The following is a 19,275-nucleotide window of genomic DNA, read 5'->3' as shown; positions in this document are numbered from 1 at the left end:
GTGTTGAATAATTTTCAAAATAAAAATGGAAAAAAAAATAATATAAAAAAAATGTTATATATGTTGTATATTTTTCAGAATCAAAATGTAAATGAAACTGCTAGCTAACATTTGTTAATATTTCTTAATAAATACAACTAGTTGGAAAGAATTAAATAGTATTTTGCTTTTAATTTTTAAGAGCTCTACTATATATATATATATTATCAAACTAATATATAGGTCATACAATGGTGTTCAACCCAATATATCATAAAAAAAAACATGTAAGAACATGCATATTTAGGCTCACTTTACATTTACACACTAATTGTGAACGAATAAGGCCAGCATATTGATTTTTTCTTTTTTTTTCCTAAGTATATATAATTTATTTATATATACATTATGTGACTATGATCAAGAATGCAAAATATGTCTTACTCAAAATGTTGTACTGAAATAGTAACTAGAATTCCAAAATTAAAAAAAAAATTGTTTTTATAGTAATTTTGTATAATTAGAGGTTATCTCGAAATAAAATTGAAAGAATTTTTTTTTTACCTGTACGACATGCTCTCAAAAAATTTGAAGTATATTATTATTTGTGCATGATGTGCTGAAAAAATTGATGAATAATTCTTTTTTTGTCATATCACAATATAATCAATAAAAGATTATTACAAGTATAATATTATTTGTGCTATCTTGCGGTGAAGAAAGTTTGTCAATAAACTATTTTTCCGCATCATATATGATCAATACAAAAGATAATAAAATCAATATTTTACATATTTCTATTATATAATTAAATATTCGGACTATAAGCTTCAATAATTTTTTCTGGTTAAAAATTGTAAAAATGATTGAAAGTTTGTAAGTTCCACATAATTATATATGAGCTATGTGTAGGGGTGAAAACGGAGCGGATAATGGTGATACATATCCGTATCCGTCTTTCAGTGAGCGAATACGAACACGGATACCGATAGTAAACGAATATCAAAATTCAAAACTAAATCCATCTTAAACGAATATAAATATGGAGCGGATAAACTATGAATACGGATTCGAATATGAATGTCAAACAAATAACTATCAGATAATTGAGTCACATGAACTTTAAGATATAAATATAAAAATAAATGAATATAATTTTACTTCGCTTCTTTTTGCACGATTCTATCAATGAATTATTACATTAAATCATACCGTAAAAACAAAAAAAAACATATATAGCAACATTAATAGGTATAGAGTTAGTGTTGGCCCAAAAGATGAGTTGCCCCAAACAATTGTTGATGTCCGGAATTCAAAGTTTCTTAGTCCCACAAGAAATGTTGATTACAGGTTGAACTCTTTATATACCAAAAAAATTATTCATAAGAAAATAAAAAATAAAAATATTTAAATAAGAAATGTTGTGCGGGAATTTTAAAAATGAGAAGGTAGTAACGCCATGGCACATCTCAATTCATTGAAGAAAATTTCAAAATTTTTAAAAAATGTGGGACATCATGGAGCAATCTGACCTAGAAAATAAAAAAAAAGTTGGACGCCATGGGACAACCCAACCCTCAAAACAAAACAAAACAAAAAAAACAAGTCTCCAAGATTGAGAAGGGTAGAATTTTTCGTTTCTTGGGTTGGGTTATCCGATGGCGTCCCACTTTTTTTTTTTTCTTTCCTTGGTTGGGTTGCCCCATGGCGTCCACTTTACTTTCCATGGCATCTCATTTCTGAAAAAAAAAATTCATTTTTTTACATGGTCTTGAGTGTGCCATGGCATCCCGCCCTTACTTCCTTCCCATTTTTCAATTTTTTTTTTACACGAGTAAGATCGATCACTGGTACAAAAGAAAATCCTGTTCAGTGAAACTGGCTGCTCAAGAAAGGTATTCAGTAAATCAATTTAATTTTCCAATGTTTCCATGCTCTTGCACTTCATAATTACATTTTAGTTTTCACTTTAAATATATTTGGTACACCTATTTTTTACCCAATAATCAAAATATATATATATATATATATATCCATTGCCTTATTCCAAAATGATTTTTTTACTCAATAAACCGGCCGCAACCTTGACTGGCACCCTCGGCTCACCCTTTGTGAGACCTCATGGCCATTCTCGGTGCATCTTGTGTGATAGCACCGGGTTGGTGGTGGCGGTGAAAGACCTCTTGGGTTGTGCTCCTAGAGTGAGATTTGGTTTGTAGAAATCGAACGGAAGAAAGAGAATGGGGAAAAAATGTATATATATATATATGAAGAAACTACTAGGAAGGAGACAATAGTTGGCTGCCACGTGTGTAATTACAATTGCAATGATTTGCACAGCACTCTATCAGTTTGTCTGTTTGAGCCTAAAATATAAAATGCATTTTGTTTCAATTTAAAAACTTGTGGGCTTCTGATTGAGCCCAAGAAAAGTTTGTGATAATCGATCATGAACTTGTGGGCTTTAGTTTATTTTTAGGCTCTAGTTGATTGAGCCCAAAAAAGTTTGTCACAGTCCCTACGCGAAATAGAAAGATAAATTAGAGAAACCCTAAAACCTACAGTCTCTCTGCCGCTGACCTCCTCTCTGCTGTATCCTCTTCTAGCTTATTCTTCACAGGTATGGCAGTTTTATACTTTATTTTATTGTTTACTGATTTTAGTGATTCCTATTGAAATTAAAAATTTGCAATCAAATATGAGAAACTAGATTTATATTGAAATTAGAAATTTTATTGTAAAACAGAGTTGTGCCAGGAAGGTGATTGAATAAATGTTTTTGTGAAGGTGAAAGATGATGAATACCGAGAGACGCGGTATTGATAGGATCAGTAGCTTACCTGATGACATCCTCACGTATATACTATCATTTCTTAGTACAAGACAGGCTGTGCAAACATGCATCTTATCCAAAAGATGGACAAATACATGGGCATCTGTGCCAGTTCTTGAATTTGACATTGATGAGTTAATGCCAAAGATTTTTGATGCTAAAATGACTGTAAAATTTGTGACCAAATTCGAATTACTTGTCAAAAGTGTGTTGGAGAAACGAGACACATCATGTGTAATTAGTAGATTTCATCTTTGGTTCGGTTATGGGGAGGTTTACTTGCCTTGTACTCAAGTTGTTGCCGATTGTATTAGTGATGCAATGAAGTTGAAGCCTCAGGAGTGCTCAATGAAACTGTGTTTGTATGCAAATTTGAATTTGAATACCAATATGATTTTCACTTGTGCATCACTAATACATCTAAAGCTATGGGTTTATACTCATGTAGCTACAGAACCCAACTCAATAAACCTTCCTTGCCTCAAAAGTCTTGACCTCACTAGTGAGGTTAGTGGTGATTTTTTCAAAAAGCTTTTGTTAGGGTGTCCAGTTCTTGATGAATTAGTACTATCAAGTTCCAAGGGGATCATTGAGATATGTTCCAACACTTTGAAGAAGTTGGTTATTAATGATTTGTATAAGGGAAATAGATTACATATTTCCACACCTAATCTCCTATACATTGAAATTTGTATCATGGATATAATAAATATGGGAGAAATTCTTTTGCTAAATATGCCATCGCTTGTTGATGCATTTATCACTATTCCTGGTTGGTATGATGAGGATGAATATGTTAGTGGGGCCCCCAAGCTTATTGCCAGCTTATCCAATCTCGAAAGCTTAAAGCTAGAATTTTATTGCACCGACAAAAAGGTACTCTCTTTGCAAAAATCTGCGATTCTTCTACTTTTTCTTATACATTTTGTTCGCATCTTTTAAGTTCATTTGAATATAAATAAAACCTTTCTTTGGTCCTATTATAAGCATAAACTTCTGTACATGATATTTGTATGTAACTCTTGGAGTAAACACATCTCATGGCTTAACCTTTGTGATTTTCCTTTCTTTTCTTTTTTTTTTAAAATAGTTCAATTTTACTCTGTGAATATAGGCACTGAAGAAGGAATTCTCTAATTGCCCAGTCTTCAACAACTTAAAGCGTCTGAAACTTATGAGTTCGGATTTTTGTGTCTTTGATCTTGCACCATTTTTCCTCCATCACTCGCCTAAACTACAAGAGCTCACCTTGGAAAACAGCAGTGTAATCTCTCTCTCTCTCTCTCTCTCTCTCTCTCCCTCTCTATATTGTTACTTGTTGTTTTTCCATGCCTCAATTGAGGGAGGCAGAAAAAACATAATTAATGAGAGTTTAAAATCAGGTTTTGTTCATATTAGCCCACTAAAGTAAGCCCTTGTAGAATGGTTGATATATGATCAATGAAATATATGTAACTTGTTTTTTACTATAGAAAGCATGGGCTACAGCTCCGGACGAACCAAGTGATGCATTAGTTCAGCGGAATTTCCTTAAGACTGTTAGAATTGTAGGTAAAAATAATGATGAATCTGTTGAAAAGGTGATCAATATGTTGTTTGCTCATGTTAAGATCATTGGTGAAATTATGCGGGTTTGATTCCTACTTTTCGTCACTCTTTTATTAGATTATAATGTAACTTTTGTTGTATTAATGCCACTGAGCTTCTAAAATTTTATCATTTAGTTGTTTCTCTTTGATATTTTTATGTTGATGTGATTATATATGTACAAGGTTTGGTAATGCAACATTCTTGTAATCTGAGAGTTGTATTTAAGCAAGTTTTGTTGTTTCGTCTTCAAATGATTCGATTAAATAGCTCTAAAAGAGATACTGCTCGTGTTGCAGGAAAATAACCTATCAGGACCATATCAGATAGGGCCAATTAAATCAAATAGTTATGTGTTGTAGACAGTAACAAGAGCTGATACCAGAGGTTTGGTTCCTCTTCTTGTTGGTATGATTTATAGTTAATAGATCGATATCGGTGGGGTTTTCTCCACTTTTATTAAAAAAAGAAATAGTTTCTAGAGCTTGGCGTATATTTCTTTATTGGTCATTCCAAATGTTGATCGTTTCAGATTTAAGTCGGATCTAGTTAGCATGTGTAACTACAACCTTGAACCTGCTGCAACCATGATAAAATTCTGAGCAACTGATCCCATCTCACAAGCTGTAATGTTTCTGCTGCGGGTCAGATCAATAAAAAAGATATGACACACATCTTGGTACAATATGAAGATGATTGGAATGTTTTTCACGGTGCAACTATGGCAGAACCATACAGACTAGTATTAAAATAAGAAACAAGTAAGGCAGAACAATGCAGATTAATTTTCTGTAGTCTGAAATCCGAACTGATATATTATTTTTATGATGATGTTAATTTGACCTGTAAACGCATTACTCATGATGTCAAGTCATTTTTGCAGTTAGAATTTTTTTAACATACATAGAAATTAAGATTATGAGCTTTGAGTTGCCGTATGCACATGTAAGATGTGATATGATATTAATATTACATTATTTTATTGTATAAATATGAATTGAATTTAATTTCATATGAAACATGCATATATGTCATCTAAAAGAAAAATGAAAGAAATAAGTGTGTTTGTTTTTGTTGTCACTACATGTTAAAGGGATATTAATTTTGCAATATCAGTATTTCAAATTAGATATATCTCAAAAATAGAATAAATATTAAAATAAAATATAATAATACATATATTTGAACTTTTCTCAAATATACTGAAAATGAGACTATATCAGTGTTTGTTAGCATATTTTACATAAGTATATATTCTCAGCTGTATGTATGCAAATTTCTTTTCATTTTTATAGAAAAATATAAAGTAAAACTCTTTCTTAATAAATAGAGTGACTAGTTGGAAAGAAAATAAACAGTATTTTTTCATTTTGAAGAGCTCTACTACACCTTCAAACTATACTTCATGTAATTAATCTGAGATTCAACCTAGCATATCATACAAAAAACATGTAAGAACATGCATGTTTAGTCCACTTTACATTCACACACTAATTGTGTACGAAGAGTAGCAAAATTATTTATTATTTTTCCTTAATATAATTTATTTATGTATACATTATGTGACTATATCAAGAATGAAAAAAAATGTCTTGATCAATATATTGTATTCAAATAGTAACTAGAATTCTAAAATTAAAAACTAATTGTTTAATTTTGTAGTAATTGAAATTGAAGATCCTATTTTTTTTTTCCTGTAACAGTATAAAATTGTTTTAGAATCTCTAAACCCAAAATTTACAGGTTTATTATTATTTGTGCATCATGTGGTGAAAAAAAATTGATGAATGAATTGTTTTTTGTCACATCACATTTTAATCAATACAGATTACTTTTTTTTAATGTTGTAATATGCAAATTTAAAAAATGGAAAAATGTACACAAAATATTTTCACATATTATTTATAAAATTAATTAAAGGTCAAAATCATTTTTTTTTACTGTTTTAGAATATCCAATAAAAAAAAGGGTCATATATAAACACATCATCGTTTTTCTTTACCATATGATCTGCATTAAATTGGGACAAGTACCTGCAACCGAATCAGTTTCAAAACAATCAAATAAAAAAAGAAGGCAGAAAGATATGTACATGAAACATTTTTATATATACCACACAACAAGTAACAAACAGTTTTTAACAATTCTTTACTGTATGGGATACAAAAAAGAAACATTACATGTATAATATTATATGTGCGTTATAATTATCAATACGAAACATTATAATTATCAATACGAAAAAAAGTGTAAAATCAATATTTTACATTTTTTCTATTATATAACTAAATATTTGGATAATATAATTAAATAATTATAATCATGGGCGTAAATTTTAATTAATGTAAGATTTATGTTGTATTTAAAGACGAGACAGCTTTTTAAAAAAAAACCAAATTAACTCAATCTTACAATTAATGAGAGATGTTTACATTTAAAAAGTGAAAATATCTCATAGGAAGCTCATAGCTAGAAAGTTAAAATATCTCTATTAAGCCTTTTAGCATGACCTAATAGAGAATTAATTATCAACCCTTTGAGCTTTTATTAAACACCATAAATTTGTTGGTTATTGAGAAATAAGTAAACCAAAAGAATTGAAGGCACAGTTTTTATTTGTCAAAATTTATTTGGTACACCTACTTTTTACTCAATAATCAACATATATCAGCATATATGTGTGTGTGTCTATGTATATCTATATTATATGTAAATTGTTTGGATAGTGCAATAATGTTTGGATAGTCCAATAATGTTATACTCAAATTTTGTAAATTGTATAAGAGATGGTCATAGCCCAATTAATCTGACCCATTAGTTGATTAAAACACACAAAATAAAAAGAAGAAGAAGTGTTGCTTATGCTTAACAGCCTTAATTGATATCTGGATTCAAAACTTTGAGTACAATAAAAAATAATCTGGTCCAATTAAACTTTGAGCTTGTAAAAAACGTACTAAAGTGGATATAATTTCTAGACATGGTAGAGACATTTTGTCAGATCCTAGATCTGACGAGGCTTAGAACAGCGTGAATTGAACACGACAGAGAACAATCAAACAATTTTATTGAAATTCAATGGAAAATGGAGATACACGGCACAAGGCCAAAGCATAGCTAGAACACTCAAAAATACTTGATAATAGTCTAATCTAACTAATTACCCTTACTGCCTATTTATAGGCGACAGTGCTTAAGAAATAAAATTCTAACTCTATCGAATGAATCCTATAACTGAATTGCTTGAATACACCACAGTGAGCTGAATTGGCGTAACAAACCTCTAACCTACTTTCACTGGACAGCTCCATTGCTATTGTCCATTTCTCCCTCCAGTTCTAAAGTAGCGGTCCCCACCTGACAGTGAACTAATCTCAATTATTATCCTGACCGTGACCCATTTTGCCTGCCCTTGCTGCCCAGTTCTTCTTTCTCCTTCTTCGTGACATAGAACCGGGTTGAAATTGACCCGTGCTCGCCAGGGACGTGACACATTTGAACTCTCCTCTTATATATATATATATATATATGATTTAAATGCAAAATAAAATAAAAAATACAATCTCTCTGTGCGACTCCTCTTTGTCTCTGACTCAAGACAAAAACAAAACAAAAAATACACAAAATCGCCGCACAAGGCCTCTTTGTCTCTGACTCAAGACAAAAACGAAAAAAAAAAAATACACAATCTCTCTGTCACCTCTCCTCTGCTCTCCTCCACTGACTCGAATGAAAAAAAAAAAAAAAATACTCCTTGCGACCTTGTCCCTCTTTATATGTGGTAATTTAGACTTATTATTTTTCTTTAGATTTTTGGGTCGTATGAAATTGCAAATTAGGGTTTGAAATTTTAGATTGAATTTAGGTCTTTGATTTCTAATTGATTGATAGATTCAATTTTTATGGGGGAATTTCACGTATCCCCCTCAAAAACCTTGATATTACGTATTTCCCCCTCTAAAATTCATAATAACATATTTATCCTTCTAAAGTTGAAAAACTCACATATTTACCCAATTCTTTTACTTTTTCTATAAAACTCATTTTAAATTTATGAATTACCCATTTTACCCTTTGTTAAAAATAAAAAAAACTTCCCTCCCTCTCTCCTCTTCTCATTGTGCGACAGGACTACAGGAGTCAGTTCAAAATAAGAGTGGCAGGATATCATGTTATCATTTTATTGTTTATTAATCTATAATAAATTTATGTAGGAAATAAGGATATGACTTTATATTCGGTATCTTTAGTTCAAACACACCAGAATTTTCTTTAGAGATAAGAGTGGGTCAAAGCCCTCCAGTTCCATTAACCTCGGACACAAATTGTGCCCTGTTTTTTTCTTTTTAATTTACCAAAAAAAAATGAAAAAGAAAGAAATGTTTAAAGAATGAAAATAAAATAAAAGGCAAAGTGACCTATACTATGTCAGGAAATAAAGAGAAAGAAAAAGAAAGCCAAAATTACAAAACTATACCAGAAAACCTTCCAAAGGCAGTACCATGCGTGGATACTGGTATTTTTGCCAGTGTGCCTCTTTCTGCTTAATGTTGACCATGTGAATCAATTGATGTACTCCCTCTGAACCTCAGTCAGACAGCCACCACTGCATTAATCGTTTTCTTATTTTTTGTGAATACCCTCCTACACCTTTATCGTCAGATTACAAATGTTGTTGTGAGTTGTATTTTTTTTCTGATAACCACATGCTCAAATCTAATTATTGCATTACAATAGTCCTCTTGCAGTATATAGCGGCTGTGGTAGCTCTAATTGAACTTGCAATTTGCTCTGGGCCAGCTTTGCATACTCACAATGTATGAATAGATGTTGCACTGTTTTCTCTTATGCTCTGCACATATAGCATATGTTCGGTATAACCATCTCTTCCTTCTTAGATTGTCAATCGTTAGAACTTTATTTCTCAACATTAACCACGTAAAAACTGTGACTCTTGTTGGCGCCTCTAAACTGAACTAAACAAATTTGTAAACTAAACTAAAAAAAAAGCAAAGTAATAGATCTGTATATTATGGTGTACCAGGTTAAAACAAAACAGGTTATTAAAATCAATTTGCAGACAATAATATATAAAAAAATGCTATTTACTTTGCTTGTTGTTGTAAATTGATTTGAACAAAAACAACCAAATCAATTTAAAAAAACTGCTATTCATGCACACAACACGTACTTGCAAGCATAGTGTTTTAACAATATTATCTGAAAGAGAATTTGTGTTTGGTAGATGGTAATATTGAAACACTATGCACACAACACGTACTTGCAAACATTCTCTTTCTCCATTCTCCTACGTGTCCTTCCTTATTTAATTGATAGATTGAATTTGTGTTTGGTAGATGGTAATATTGAATTACTACGTCTTAAACCCTAATTAATTGATAGATTGAATTTGTAATTGGTATATCGAATTATTAGAACCCTAATTAATTGGTATATTGAATTAGGTTTTAGAATCTTAATTGATACAAGAATTATTAATCCCTTCCATTTAAGTCTTGAATTATAGTATTATTAAAGTTGGTTAATACATTATTTTCTTTTATTTGTCATTCGGAGTATAAAAATTTACAAGTGAATTGTTATGCAGTAAATTGTGTTAAATATTTAAGTTTCATTAATTGGGAAAGTCTTAACATATACAAATGCAATTATTAGAAAATATGTGTTTGGAAACATATTTGGTTATCTAAATGTTATGAAGCAAATTGTGTTGTGTTAGAATACTATTTTTGTTGTTTTTATCATGTTTTATCTATTATTTGATTATTTAATGGGTTTGAACTGACCTTATAACCATCTTTGGTAGATCTTATTTGGCAGAATCTGGCAGTAAAAGACTCCTTTGATTGTGTTGTGTCTCTTGTGCATCTGACATTAATCATTTTTTTAATTGCAAAACTGAAAATGATTTGAATGATACAACTAGGATTAGCAAGGACACGTAGGAGAGTTGACTGCCGTGGCCCGTGTGTAATTGTATTAGGAAGCCTCTGTCTGGGCTTCTGATTGGGCCTAAAATATAAAATGCATTTTGTTTCAATTTTAAAACTTGTGGGCCGACAAGGGGTCCAAAAAAGTGTTTTTTTTTAGGCTCTAGTTGGTCCGTTACAGGTACATGCGATGAATCCCTCTCTCCCGTTGACATCCTCCTTGTTGCATCCGCTTGTAGCTTATTCTTCACAGGTATGGCAGTTTTATACTTTATTTTATTGTTTACTGATTTTAGTGATTCCTATTGAAATTAAAAATTTACAATCATATGAGAGATTAGATGTTTAGATTCATATTGAAATTGGAAATTTTATTGTAAAACAGAGTCTTTGTGAAGGTGAAAGATGATGAATACCAAGAGATGTGGTATTGATAGGATCAGTAGGTTGCCGGATGAGATTCTCACGTATATCCTATCATTTCTTAGTACAAGAAATGCCGTGCAAACATGCATCTTGTCCAAAAGATGGATAAACACATGGACATCTGTGCCGGTTCTAGAATTTGACATTGAAGAGTTAATGCCAAAGACTGTTGATGGTAAAATGGCTGTAAAATTTGTGCCCAAATTCGAATTACTTGTCAAAAGTGTGTTGGAGAAACGAGACACAACATGTATAATTAATAGATTTCGACTTTCGTTGGGTTACTTGCCTTGCACTCAAGTTGTTGCTGATTGTATGAGTGGTGCAATGAAGTTAAGGCCTCGAGAGTGCTCAATCAAATTCCGTTTGGTTGCACATTTTAATGTAAATATCGATATGATTTTCACTTGTGCATCATTAATAGATCTACATATGTCGGTTTATACTCATTTAGCTATAGAACCCAACTCAATAAACCTTCCATGCCTCAAAACCCTTCACCTCACTGGAACGATTAGTGATGATCTTTTCAAAAAGCTTTTCTTAGGATGTCCAGTTCTTGAAGAATTAGTACTATCATATTCTATGGGGATCAGTGAGATAAGTTCCAACACTTTGAAGAAGTTGGTTATTTATGATTTATATGAAGAAAATAAATTACAGATTTCCACGCTTAATCTCGTATACTTCGAAATTTATATCAGAGAAATAATGGATATGGGGGAAATTCTTTTGCCAAATATGCCATCTCTTGTTGATGCGTTTATCTCTATTCCTGGTTGGTATGATGAGAATTATTATATTAGTGGCATCCCCAAGCTTATTGCCAGCTTTCCAAATCTCGACAGCTTAAAGCTAGAATTTGAATGTACCGACGAAAAGGTATCCTCTCTTTGCAATATATTGGAGACAAAAATTTGTGATGCTTCTACTTTTGCATATACATTTGTTGGCATTGTTTTAGGTACTTTGAAAATAATAAACCTATCTATTGTCGTGTAATACATATACTTCAGTGTTTTATCAGGGTTGTAAATGTCCTAATATCTTGCCCTCAGGAGACACTACCAGAGTGCTCCAAACACATTCAATTGGAGTGTTTTATTAGGGTTGTAAATGCCGTATTATCTTTCCTTTTAGAGACACTAATGGGTGCTCCAAACACATTCAATTGTGCGTGTGTGTGTGGGTATGTGTGTGTGCGGGTGTGTGCGTGTGTGGGTGCATGTGTGCGTGCCTCTGCGCGTGTGTGTGTGGGTGTGCGTGTATATGTGCGGGTGGGTGTGTGTGTGCGTGGGTGTGCGTGTTTGCGTGTGGGTGTGTGAGTCCGGTGTGTGCGTGTGCGTGTACGTGTGTGTCTGCGTGTGGGTGTGGGTGTGCGAGTGTGTGTGGGGGTGTGTGCGTGCGTGCGTGTGCATTTGTGTGTGTGCGTGCAGTTGCGTTTGTGTGTGTGTGTGCGGTTGTGCGTGTGCGTTTGTGTTTGTGTGTGCGGGTGGGTGTCTGTGCGTGTGCGTGTCTGTGCGTGTGTGTGCGAGTGTGCGTGTGTGCTTGTGTGTGCGTGTGTGTGCGAGTGTGCATGTGCGCGTGTGTGCACGTGTGTGTGGGTGTGCAAATGTGTGTGGGTGTGTGTGCGTGACTGTGCGTGTTTGTGTGTGTGCGTGTGCGGGTGTGTGAGTGAGTTTGCGCGTGTGTGGGTGTGTTAGTGGGTGTCTGGGTGTGTGCGTGTGTGTGTGCGTGTGTGTGTGCGTGGGTGTGTGTGTGAGTGTGTGGGTGTGCGTGCGTATGCGGGTGTGCGTGTGTGCGTGTGTGTTCATGTGCGATTATGTGTGTGTGGGTGTGCGTTTGTGTGCGTGTGTGCGGGTGTGCGTGTGGGTGTGTGTTCGTGTGCGTTTGTGTGCGTGTGAGCGGGTGGGTGCGTGTCTGTGCGTGTGTGTGTGTGTGTGTGCGTGGGTGTGTATGTGTGTGCGAGTGTGCGTGTGTGCGTGTGTGCGCGTGTGTGTGGGTGTGCAAATATGTGTGGGAGTGTGTGCGTGTGTGTGCGTGACTGTGCGTGTGTGTGTGTTTGTGGTTGTGCGTGTTTGCGTGTGTGTGTGCGTATGTGTGTGTGGGTGTGCGTGTGTGCGCGTGTGTGCGGGTGTGCGCGTGTGCGCGTGTGTGTGGGTGTGCGTGTTTGTGCGTGAGTGTGCGTGTGTGCGTGTGCTGGTGTGTGTGTTTACGTGTGTGTGGGTGTGTTAGTGCGTGTGCGGGTGTGTGCGTGTGTGTGTCCGTGTGTGTGCGTGTGCGTGCGCGTGTCTGGGTGTGTGTGGTTGTGTGTGTGTGTGTGTGTGTCCGCGCGTGCGCACGCTCGCGCGATCCTAATAATTGAACTATAAGTTTGCTCGAAACACCTTTAATTAGAGTGTTATATTAGGGTTTCAAATGTCCTATTATCTTTTCAAAAAGACACACACTACAAGAGTGCTAGATTGCACCAAACACCTTCATTTGAGTGTTTTATTAGGTTTGTAAATGCCCTTTTATTTTACCATATGGAGAGACTACTAGAGTGCTCCAAACACCTTTAATTGGATTTTAGTATTAGGGTTGTAAATGCCCTGTTATCTTGCCATATAAACACGCTACAAGAGCGCTCCAAACACCTTAAATTGGAGTATTTTATTAGCGTTGTAAATGCCCTAATATCTTGCCTTCAGTAGACTCTACTAAAGTGCTCCAAACACCTTCAATTTGAGTGTTGTATTACGGTTGTAAATGCCCAATTATCATGCCATATAGAAATACTACCAGAGTGCTACAAACACCTTCAATTGGAGTGTTTTATTAGGGTTTTAAATGCCCTATTATCTTGCAATCTGAAGATATTAATAGAGTGCTCCTTACACCTTCAATTCGGGTGTTGTATTAGGGTTGTAAATGCCTTATTATCTTGCCATATAGAAACACTATGAGGGTGCTCCAAAACACCTTCAATTTGAATGTTTGATTAGGGTTCCAAATGCCATGTTATGTTGCCATATAGAGACAATACTAGAGTGCTTCAAACACCTTCAATTTGAGTGTTGTATTAGGGTTGTAAATGCCCAATTATCATGCCATATAGAAACACTACCAGAGTGCTCCAAACACCTTCAATTGGAGTGTTTTTATTAGGGTTGTAAATGCCGTATTATCTTGCCTTTTAGAGACACTAATGGGTGCTCCAAACACATTCAATTATGCGTGTGTGTGTGGGTATGTGTGTGTGCGGGTGTTTGAGTGCGTGGGTGCGTGTGTGTGTGCCTCTGTTCGTGTGCGTGTGCGTGTGGGTGTGCGTGTATGTGTGCGGGTGGGTGGGTGTGTGTGTGCGTGGGTGTGCGTGGGTGTGCATGGGTGCGCGTGTGCGTGTGTGTTTGCGTGTGTGTGTGTGTTTGGTGTGTGCGAGTGTGTGTACGTGTGTGTCTGCGGGTGGGTGGGGGTGTGCGTGTGTGTGTGTGGGTGTGTGTGGGTGTGCGTGTGCATTTGTGTGTGTGTGCGGTTGCGTTTGTGTGCGTGTGTGCGTGTGTGCGTGTGCGTGTGGGTGCATGTGCGTGTGTGTGCATCGGTGTGCGTGTTTGCGCGTGTGTGCGCGTGTGTGTGCGTGAGTGTGCGTGTGTGGGTGTTTGTGTGTGTGCGTGTGCGGGTGTGTAAGTGTGTTTGCGTGTGTGTTAGTGTGTGTGCGTGTGTGTGCGTGTGTGTGTGTGTTTGTGCGTGTGTGGGCGTGTGTGGGTGTGTGTGGTTGTGTGTGTGTGTGTGTGTGTTTCCGCGCGTGCGCACGCTCGCTTGATCCTAATGATTGAACTATAAGTTTGCTCGAAACACCTTTAATTAGAGTGTTATATTAGGGTTGCAAATGGCCTGTTATCTTGCCATATAGAGACAATACTAGAGTGCTTCAAAGACCTTCAATTTGAGTGTTGTATTAGGGTTGTAAATGCCCAATTATCATGCCATATAGAAACACTACCAGAGTGCTCCAAACACCTTCAATTGGAGTGTTTTTATTAGGGTTGTAAATGCCGTATTATCTTGCCTTTTAGAGACACTAATGGGTGCTCCAAACACATTCAATTATGCGTGTGTGTGTGGGTATGTGTGTGTGCGGGTGTTTGAGTGCGTGGGTGCGTGTGTGTGTGCCTCTGTGCGTGTGGGTGTGCGTGTATGTGTGCGGGTGGGTGGGTGTGTGTGTGCGTGGGTGTGCGTGGGTGCGCGTGTGCGTGTGTGTTTGCGTGTGTGTGTGTGTTCGGTGTGTGCGAGTGTGTGTACGTGTGTGTCTGCGGGTGGGTGGGGGTGTGCGTGTGTGTGTGTGGGTGTGCGTGTGCATTTGTGTGTGTGTGCCATTGCGTTTGTGTGCGTGTGTGCGGTTGTGCGTGTGTGTGTGCGTGTGCGTTTCTGTGCGTGTGTGCGGGTGTGTGCGTGTGGGTGAGGGTGCGTGTGGGTGTGCGCGTGTGTGTGTGTGTGTGTGCGTGGGTGTGCGTGCGTGTGGGTGGGTGGGTGCGTGTGCAGGTGTGCGTGTGTGTTTGTGTGCGATTGTGTGCGTGTGCGTTTGTGGGCGTGTGTGCGGTTGTGTGCTTGTGCGTTTGTGTGCGGGTGTGCGGGTGTGTGTGTTTGCGTGTGCGTGTGTGTGCGTGTGTGTGTGTGGGTGTGTGAGTGTGTGTGCGTGTGTGTGCGAGTGTGCGTGGGTGCCTGTGTGTGCGTGTGTGCGCGTGTGTGTGGGTGTGCAAATATGTGTGGGTGTGTGTGCGTGACTGTCCGTGTGTGAGTGTGTTTGTGTGGGTGTGCGTGCGTGTGGGTGCGTGCGTGTGCGGGTGTGAGTGTGTGTTTATGTGCGATTGTGTGCGTGTGCGTTTGTGCGGGTGTGCGTGTTGGTCTGTGTGCGTGTGCGTTTGTGTGTGTGTGTGCGCGCCTATGTGCGGGTGTGCGCGTGTGCGTGGGTGTGCGTACGTGTGTGGGTGTGCGTACGCGTGTGTGTGCGTGAGTGTGCGTGTGTCCGTGTTTGTATGTGTACGTGTGCGGGTTTGTAAGTGTGTTTGCGTGTGTGTGGGTGTGTTAGTGTGTGTACGGGTGTGTGCGTGTGTGTGTGTGTGCGTGTGTGTGTGTGTGGGTGTGCGTGCGTGTGTGTGCGTGTGTGTCCGTGTGTGGGTGTGTGTGTGTGTGTGTCCGCGCGTGCGCGCGCTCGCACGATCATAATGATTGAACTTTAAGTGTGCTCGAAACACCTTTAATTAGAGTGTTATATTAGGGTTTCAAATGCCCTATTATCTTTCCAAAAAGACACACACTACAAGAGTGCTCAATACACCTTCAATTCGAGTGTTTTATTATTGAGGTAAATCCCATATTATCTTGGCATATAGAGACACTATGAGGGTGCTCTAAAACACCTTCAATTGGAGTGTTTTATTAGGGTTCCAAATGCCCTATTGGCATGCCATTTAGGGACACAACTAGATTGCACCAAACACGTTCATTTGAGTGTTTTATTACGTTTGTAAATGCCCTTCTATCTTACCATATGGAGAGACTACTAGAGTGCTCCAAACACCTTTAATTGGATTTTAGTATTAGGGTTGTAAATGCCCTATTATGGTGCCATATAAACACGCTACATGAGCGCTCCAAACACCTTAAATTGGAGTGTTTTATTAGGGTTGTAAATGCCCTAATATCTTGCCTTCAGTAGACTCTACTAAAGTGCTCCAAACAAATTCAATTGGAGTGTTTTATTAGGGTTGTAAATGCCCTATAATCTTGCCATAGAGAGACACTACTGGAGTGCTCCTTACACCTTCAATTGGAGTGTTTTATTAGGGTTGTAAATGCCCTATTATCTTGCAATCTGAAGATATTAATAGAGTGCTCCTTACACCTTCAATTCGGGTGTTGTATTAGGGTTGTAAATGCCTATCTTGTCATATAGAGACACTATGAGGGTGCTCCAAAACACCTTCAATTGGAATGTTTTTTGAGGGTTCCAAATGCCCTGTTATCTTGCCATATAGAGACAATACTAGAGTGCTTCAAACACCTTCAATTGGAGTGTTGTATTAGGGTTGTAAATGCCCAATTATCATGCCATATAGAAACACTACCAGAGTGCTACAAACACCTTCAATTGGAGTGTTTTATTAGGGTTGTAAATGCCGTATTATCTTGCCTTTTAGAGACACTAATTGGTGCTCCAAACACATTCAATTGTGCGTGTGTGTGTGGGTATGTGTGTGCGCAGGTGTGTGCGTGTGTGGGTGCGTGTGTGTGTGCCAATGTGCGTGTGTGTGGGTGCGTGTGTATGTGCCTCTGTGTGTGTGTGCCTCTGTGCGTGTGTGTGTGGGTGTGCCTCTGTGCGTGTCTGTGTGGGTGTGTGTGCGGGTGGGTGTGTGTGTGCGTGGGTGTGCGTGTGCGTGTGTGCGTGTGTGTGTGAGCGATTGTGCGTGTGTGTTTGCGTGTGTGTGTGTGTGTACGTGTGTGTCTGCGTGTGGGAGTGGCTGTGCGAGTGTGTGTGTGTGGGTGTGTGTGTGCGTGCGTGTGCCGTTTGTGTGTGTGTGTTTGCGGTTGCGTTTGTGTGCGTGTGTGCGGTTGTGCGGTTGTGCGGTTGTGCGTGTGTGTGTGTGCGGGTGGGTGTGTGTGCGTGTGCGTGTCTGTGCGTGGGTGTGCCTATGTGTGCGTGGGTGTGGGTGTATGTGCGTGTGTGTGCGAGTGTGCGTGTGTGCGCGTGTGTGTGGGTGTGCAAATCTGTGTGGGTGTGTGTGTGTGACTGTGCGTGTGTGCGTGTTTGTGTGTGTGCGTGTGTGTGTGTGTGCGTGTGCGGGTGTCTGAGTGTGTTTGCGTGTTTGTGGGTGTGTTAGTGTGTGGGCGGATGTACACGTGTGTGTGTGTGCGCGTGTGTGTGAGTGTGTGGGTGTGCGTGTGTGTTTGTGTGCTATTGTGTGTGTGCGTGTGTGCGTGATGGTGCATGTGCGTGTACGTGTGCGTGTGCGTTTGTGTGCGTGTGTGCGTGTGCGTGTGGGTGCGTGTGCGTGCGTGTGTGCGTGTGCGTGTGCGTGTGGGTGCGTGTGCGTGCATGTTCGTGCATGTGCGTGGGTGTGCGTGTTTGCGCGCGTGTGCGGTTGTGCGCGTGTGTGTGAGTGAGGGTGCGTGTGTGCGTGTTTGTGTGTGTGCGTGTGCGGGTGTGTAAGTGTGTTTGCGTGTGTGTGGGTGTGTTAGTGTGTGTGCGTGTGTGTGCGTGTGTGTCCATGTGTGTGCGTGTGCGTGCGTGCGTGTGTGTGTGTGTGCGCGCGCGTGTGTGTGCGCGCGTGTGTGTGTGCGCGTGTGTGTGCCTGTGTGGGTGTGTGTGGTTGTGTGTGTGTGAGTGTGTCTCCGCGCGTACGCACGCTCGCGCGATCCTAATGATTGAACTATAAGTTTGCTCGAAACACCTTTAATTAGAGTGTTATGTTAGGGTTGCAAATGCCCTGTTATCTTGCCACATAGAGACAATACTAGAGTACTTCAAACACCTTCAATTTGAGTGTTGTATTAGGGTTGTAAATGCCCAATTATCATGCCATATAGAAACACTACTAGAGTGCTCCAAACACCTTCAATTGGAGTGTTTTATTAGGGTTTTAAATGCCGTATTATCTTGCCTTTTAGAGACACTAATGGGTGCTCCAAACACATTCAATTGTGCGTGTGTGTGTGGGTATGAGTGTGTGCGGGTGTGTGCGTGTGTGGGTGCGTGTGTGTGTGCCTCTGCGCGTGTGTGTGTGGGTGTGCGTGTATGTGTGCGGGTGGGTGTGTGTGTGCGTGGGTGTGCATGTTTGCGTGTGGGTGTGTGCGTCCGGTGTTTGCGAGTGTGTGTACGTGTGTGTCTACGAGTGGGTGTGGGTGTGTGATTGTGTGTGTGGGTGTGTGCGTGTGCGTTTGTGTGTGTGTGTGCGGTTGCGTTTGTGTGCGTGTGTGCGGTTGTGCGTGTGTGTGTGCGTTTGTGTTTGTGTGTGCGGGTGGGTGTCTGTGCGTGTGCGTGTGTGTGCGAGTGTGCGTGTGTGCTTGTGTGTGCGTGTGTTTGTGTGCGAGTGTGTGTGTGTGCGTGTGTGTGCCTGTGTGGGGGTGTATGTGCGTGACTATGCGTGATTGTATGTGTTCGGGTGCGTGTGCGGGTGTGTGAGTGTGTTTGCGCGTGTGTGGGTGTGTTAGTGTGTGTGCGAGTGTGTGCGTGTGTGTGTGCGTGTGTGTGAGGGTGTGGGTGTGCGTGCGTATGCGGGTGTGCTTGTGTGTTCATGTGCGATTATGTGTGTGTGTGTGTGCGTGTGCGTTTGTGTGCGGGTGTGCGGGTGGGTGTGTGTGCGTGTGCATTTGTGTGCGTGTGTGTGCGTGTGGGTGCGTGTGGGTGCATGTGGGTGTGCGTGTGGGTGTCCGTGTGTGTGCGTGTGCGTGCGCGTGTCTGGGTGTTTGTGGTTGTGTGTGTGTGTGTGTGTGTCCGCGCGTGCGCACCCTCGCGCGATC

General features: G+C 39.1%; 3 protein-coding genes across 4 annotated transcripts in view; all 3 read left to right on the top strand.

Moving 5' to 3' along the window:
* LOC144549089 (RNI-like superfamily protein) overlaps positions 1-19,275 on the top strand; it is a 72,189-nt gene that overhangs the window by 3,653 nt on the left and 49,261 nt on the right. Inside the window, exon 2 of one of the 2 annotated variants that reach the window (XM_078297838.1) lies at positions 3,927-4,076. The exons of the other annotated variant lie outside the window; for it this stretch is intronic. Coding sequence (XP_078153964.1) covers positions 3,927-4,076 — 150 coding nt within the window. The remainder of the gene's footprint in view (positions 1-3,926; positions 4,077-19,275) is intronic. 2 annotated transcript variants of the gene reach the window in all.
* LOC144548815 (F-box/FBD/LRR-repeat protein At1g16930-like) lies at positions 2,728-3,754 on the top strand. The gene has a single exon (XM_078297532.1). It carries the CDS (start codon positions 2,774-2,776, stop codon positions 3,752-3,754), a length of 981 nt encoding a protein of 326 aa, XP_078153658.1. The 5' UTR covers positions 2,728-2,773.
* Positions 10,756-19,275, top strand: part of LOC144548813 (uncharacterized) — a 29,762-nt gene continuing 21,242 nt past the window's right edge. Inside the window, exon 1 of the mRNA XM_078297531.1 lies at positions 10,756-11,740. Coding sequence (XP_078153657.1) covers positions 10,756-11,740 — 985 coding nt within the window. The remainder of the gene's footprint in view (positions 11,741-19,275) is intronic.

Source organism: Carex rostrata, chromosome 34, assembly GCF_964058835.1.
Source record: "Carex rostrata chromosome 34, lpCarRost1.2, whole genome shotgun sequence".
Taxonomy (NCBI): Eukaryota; Viridiplantae; Streptophyta; class Magnoliopsida; order Poales; family Cyperaceae; genus Carex; species Carex rostrata.
This window is presented reverse-complemented; position numbering and strand designations above follow the sequence as displayed.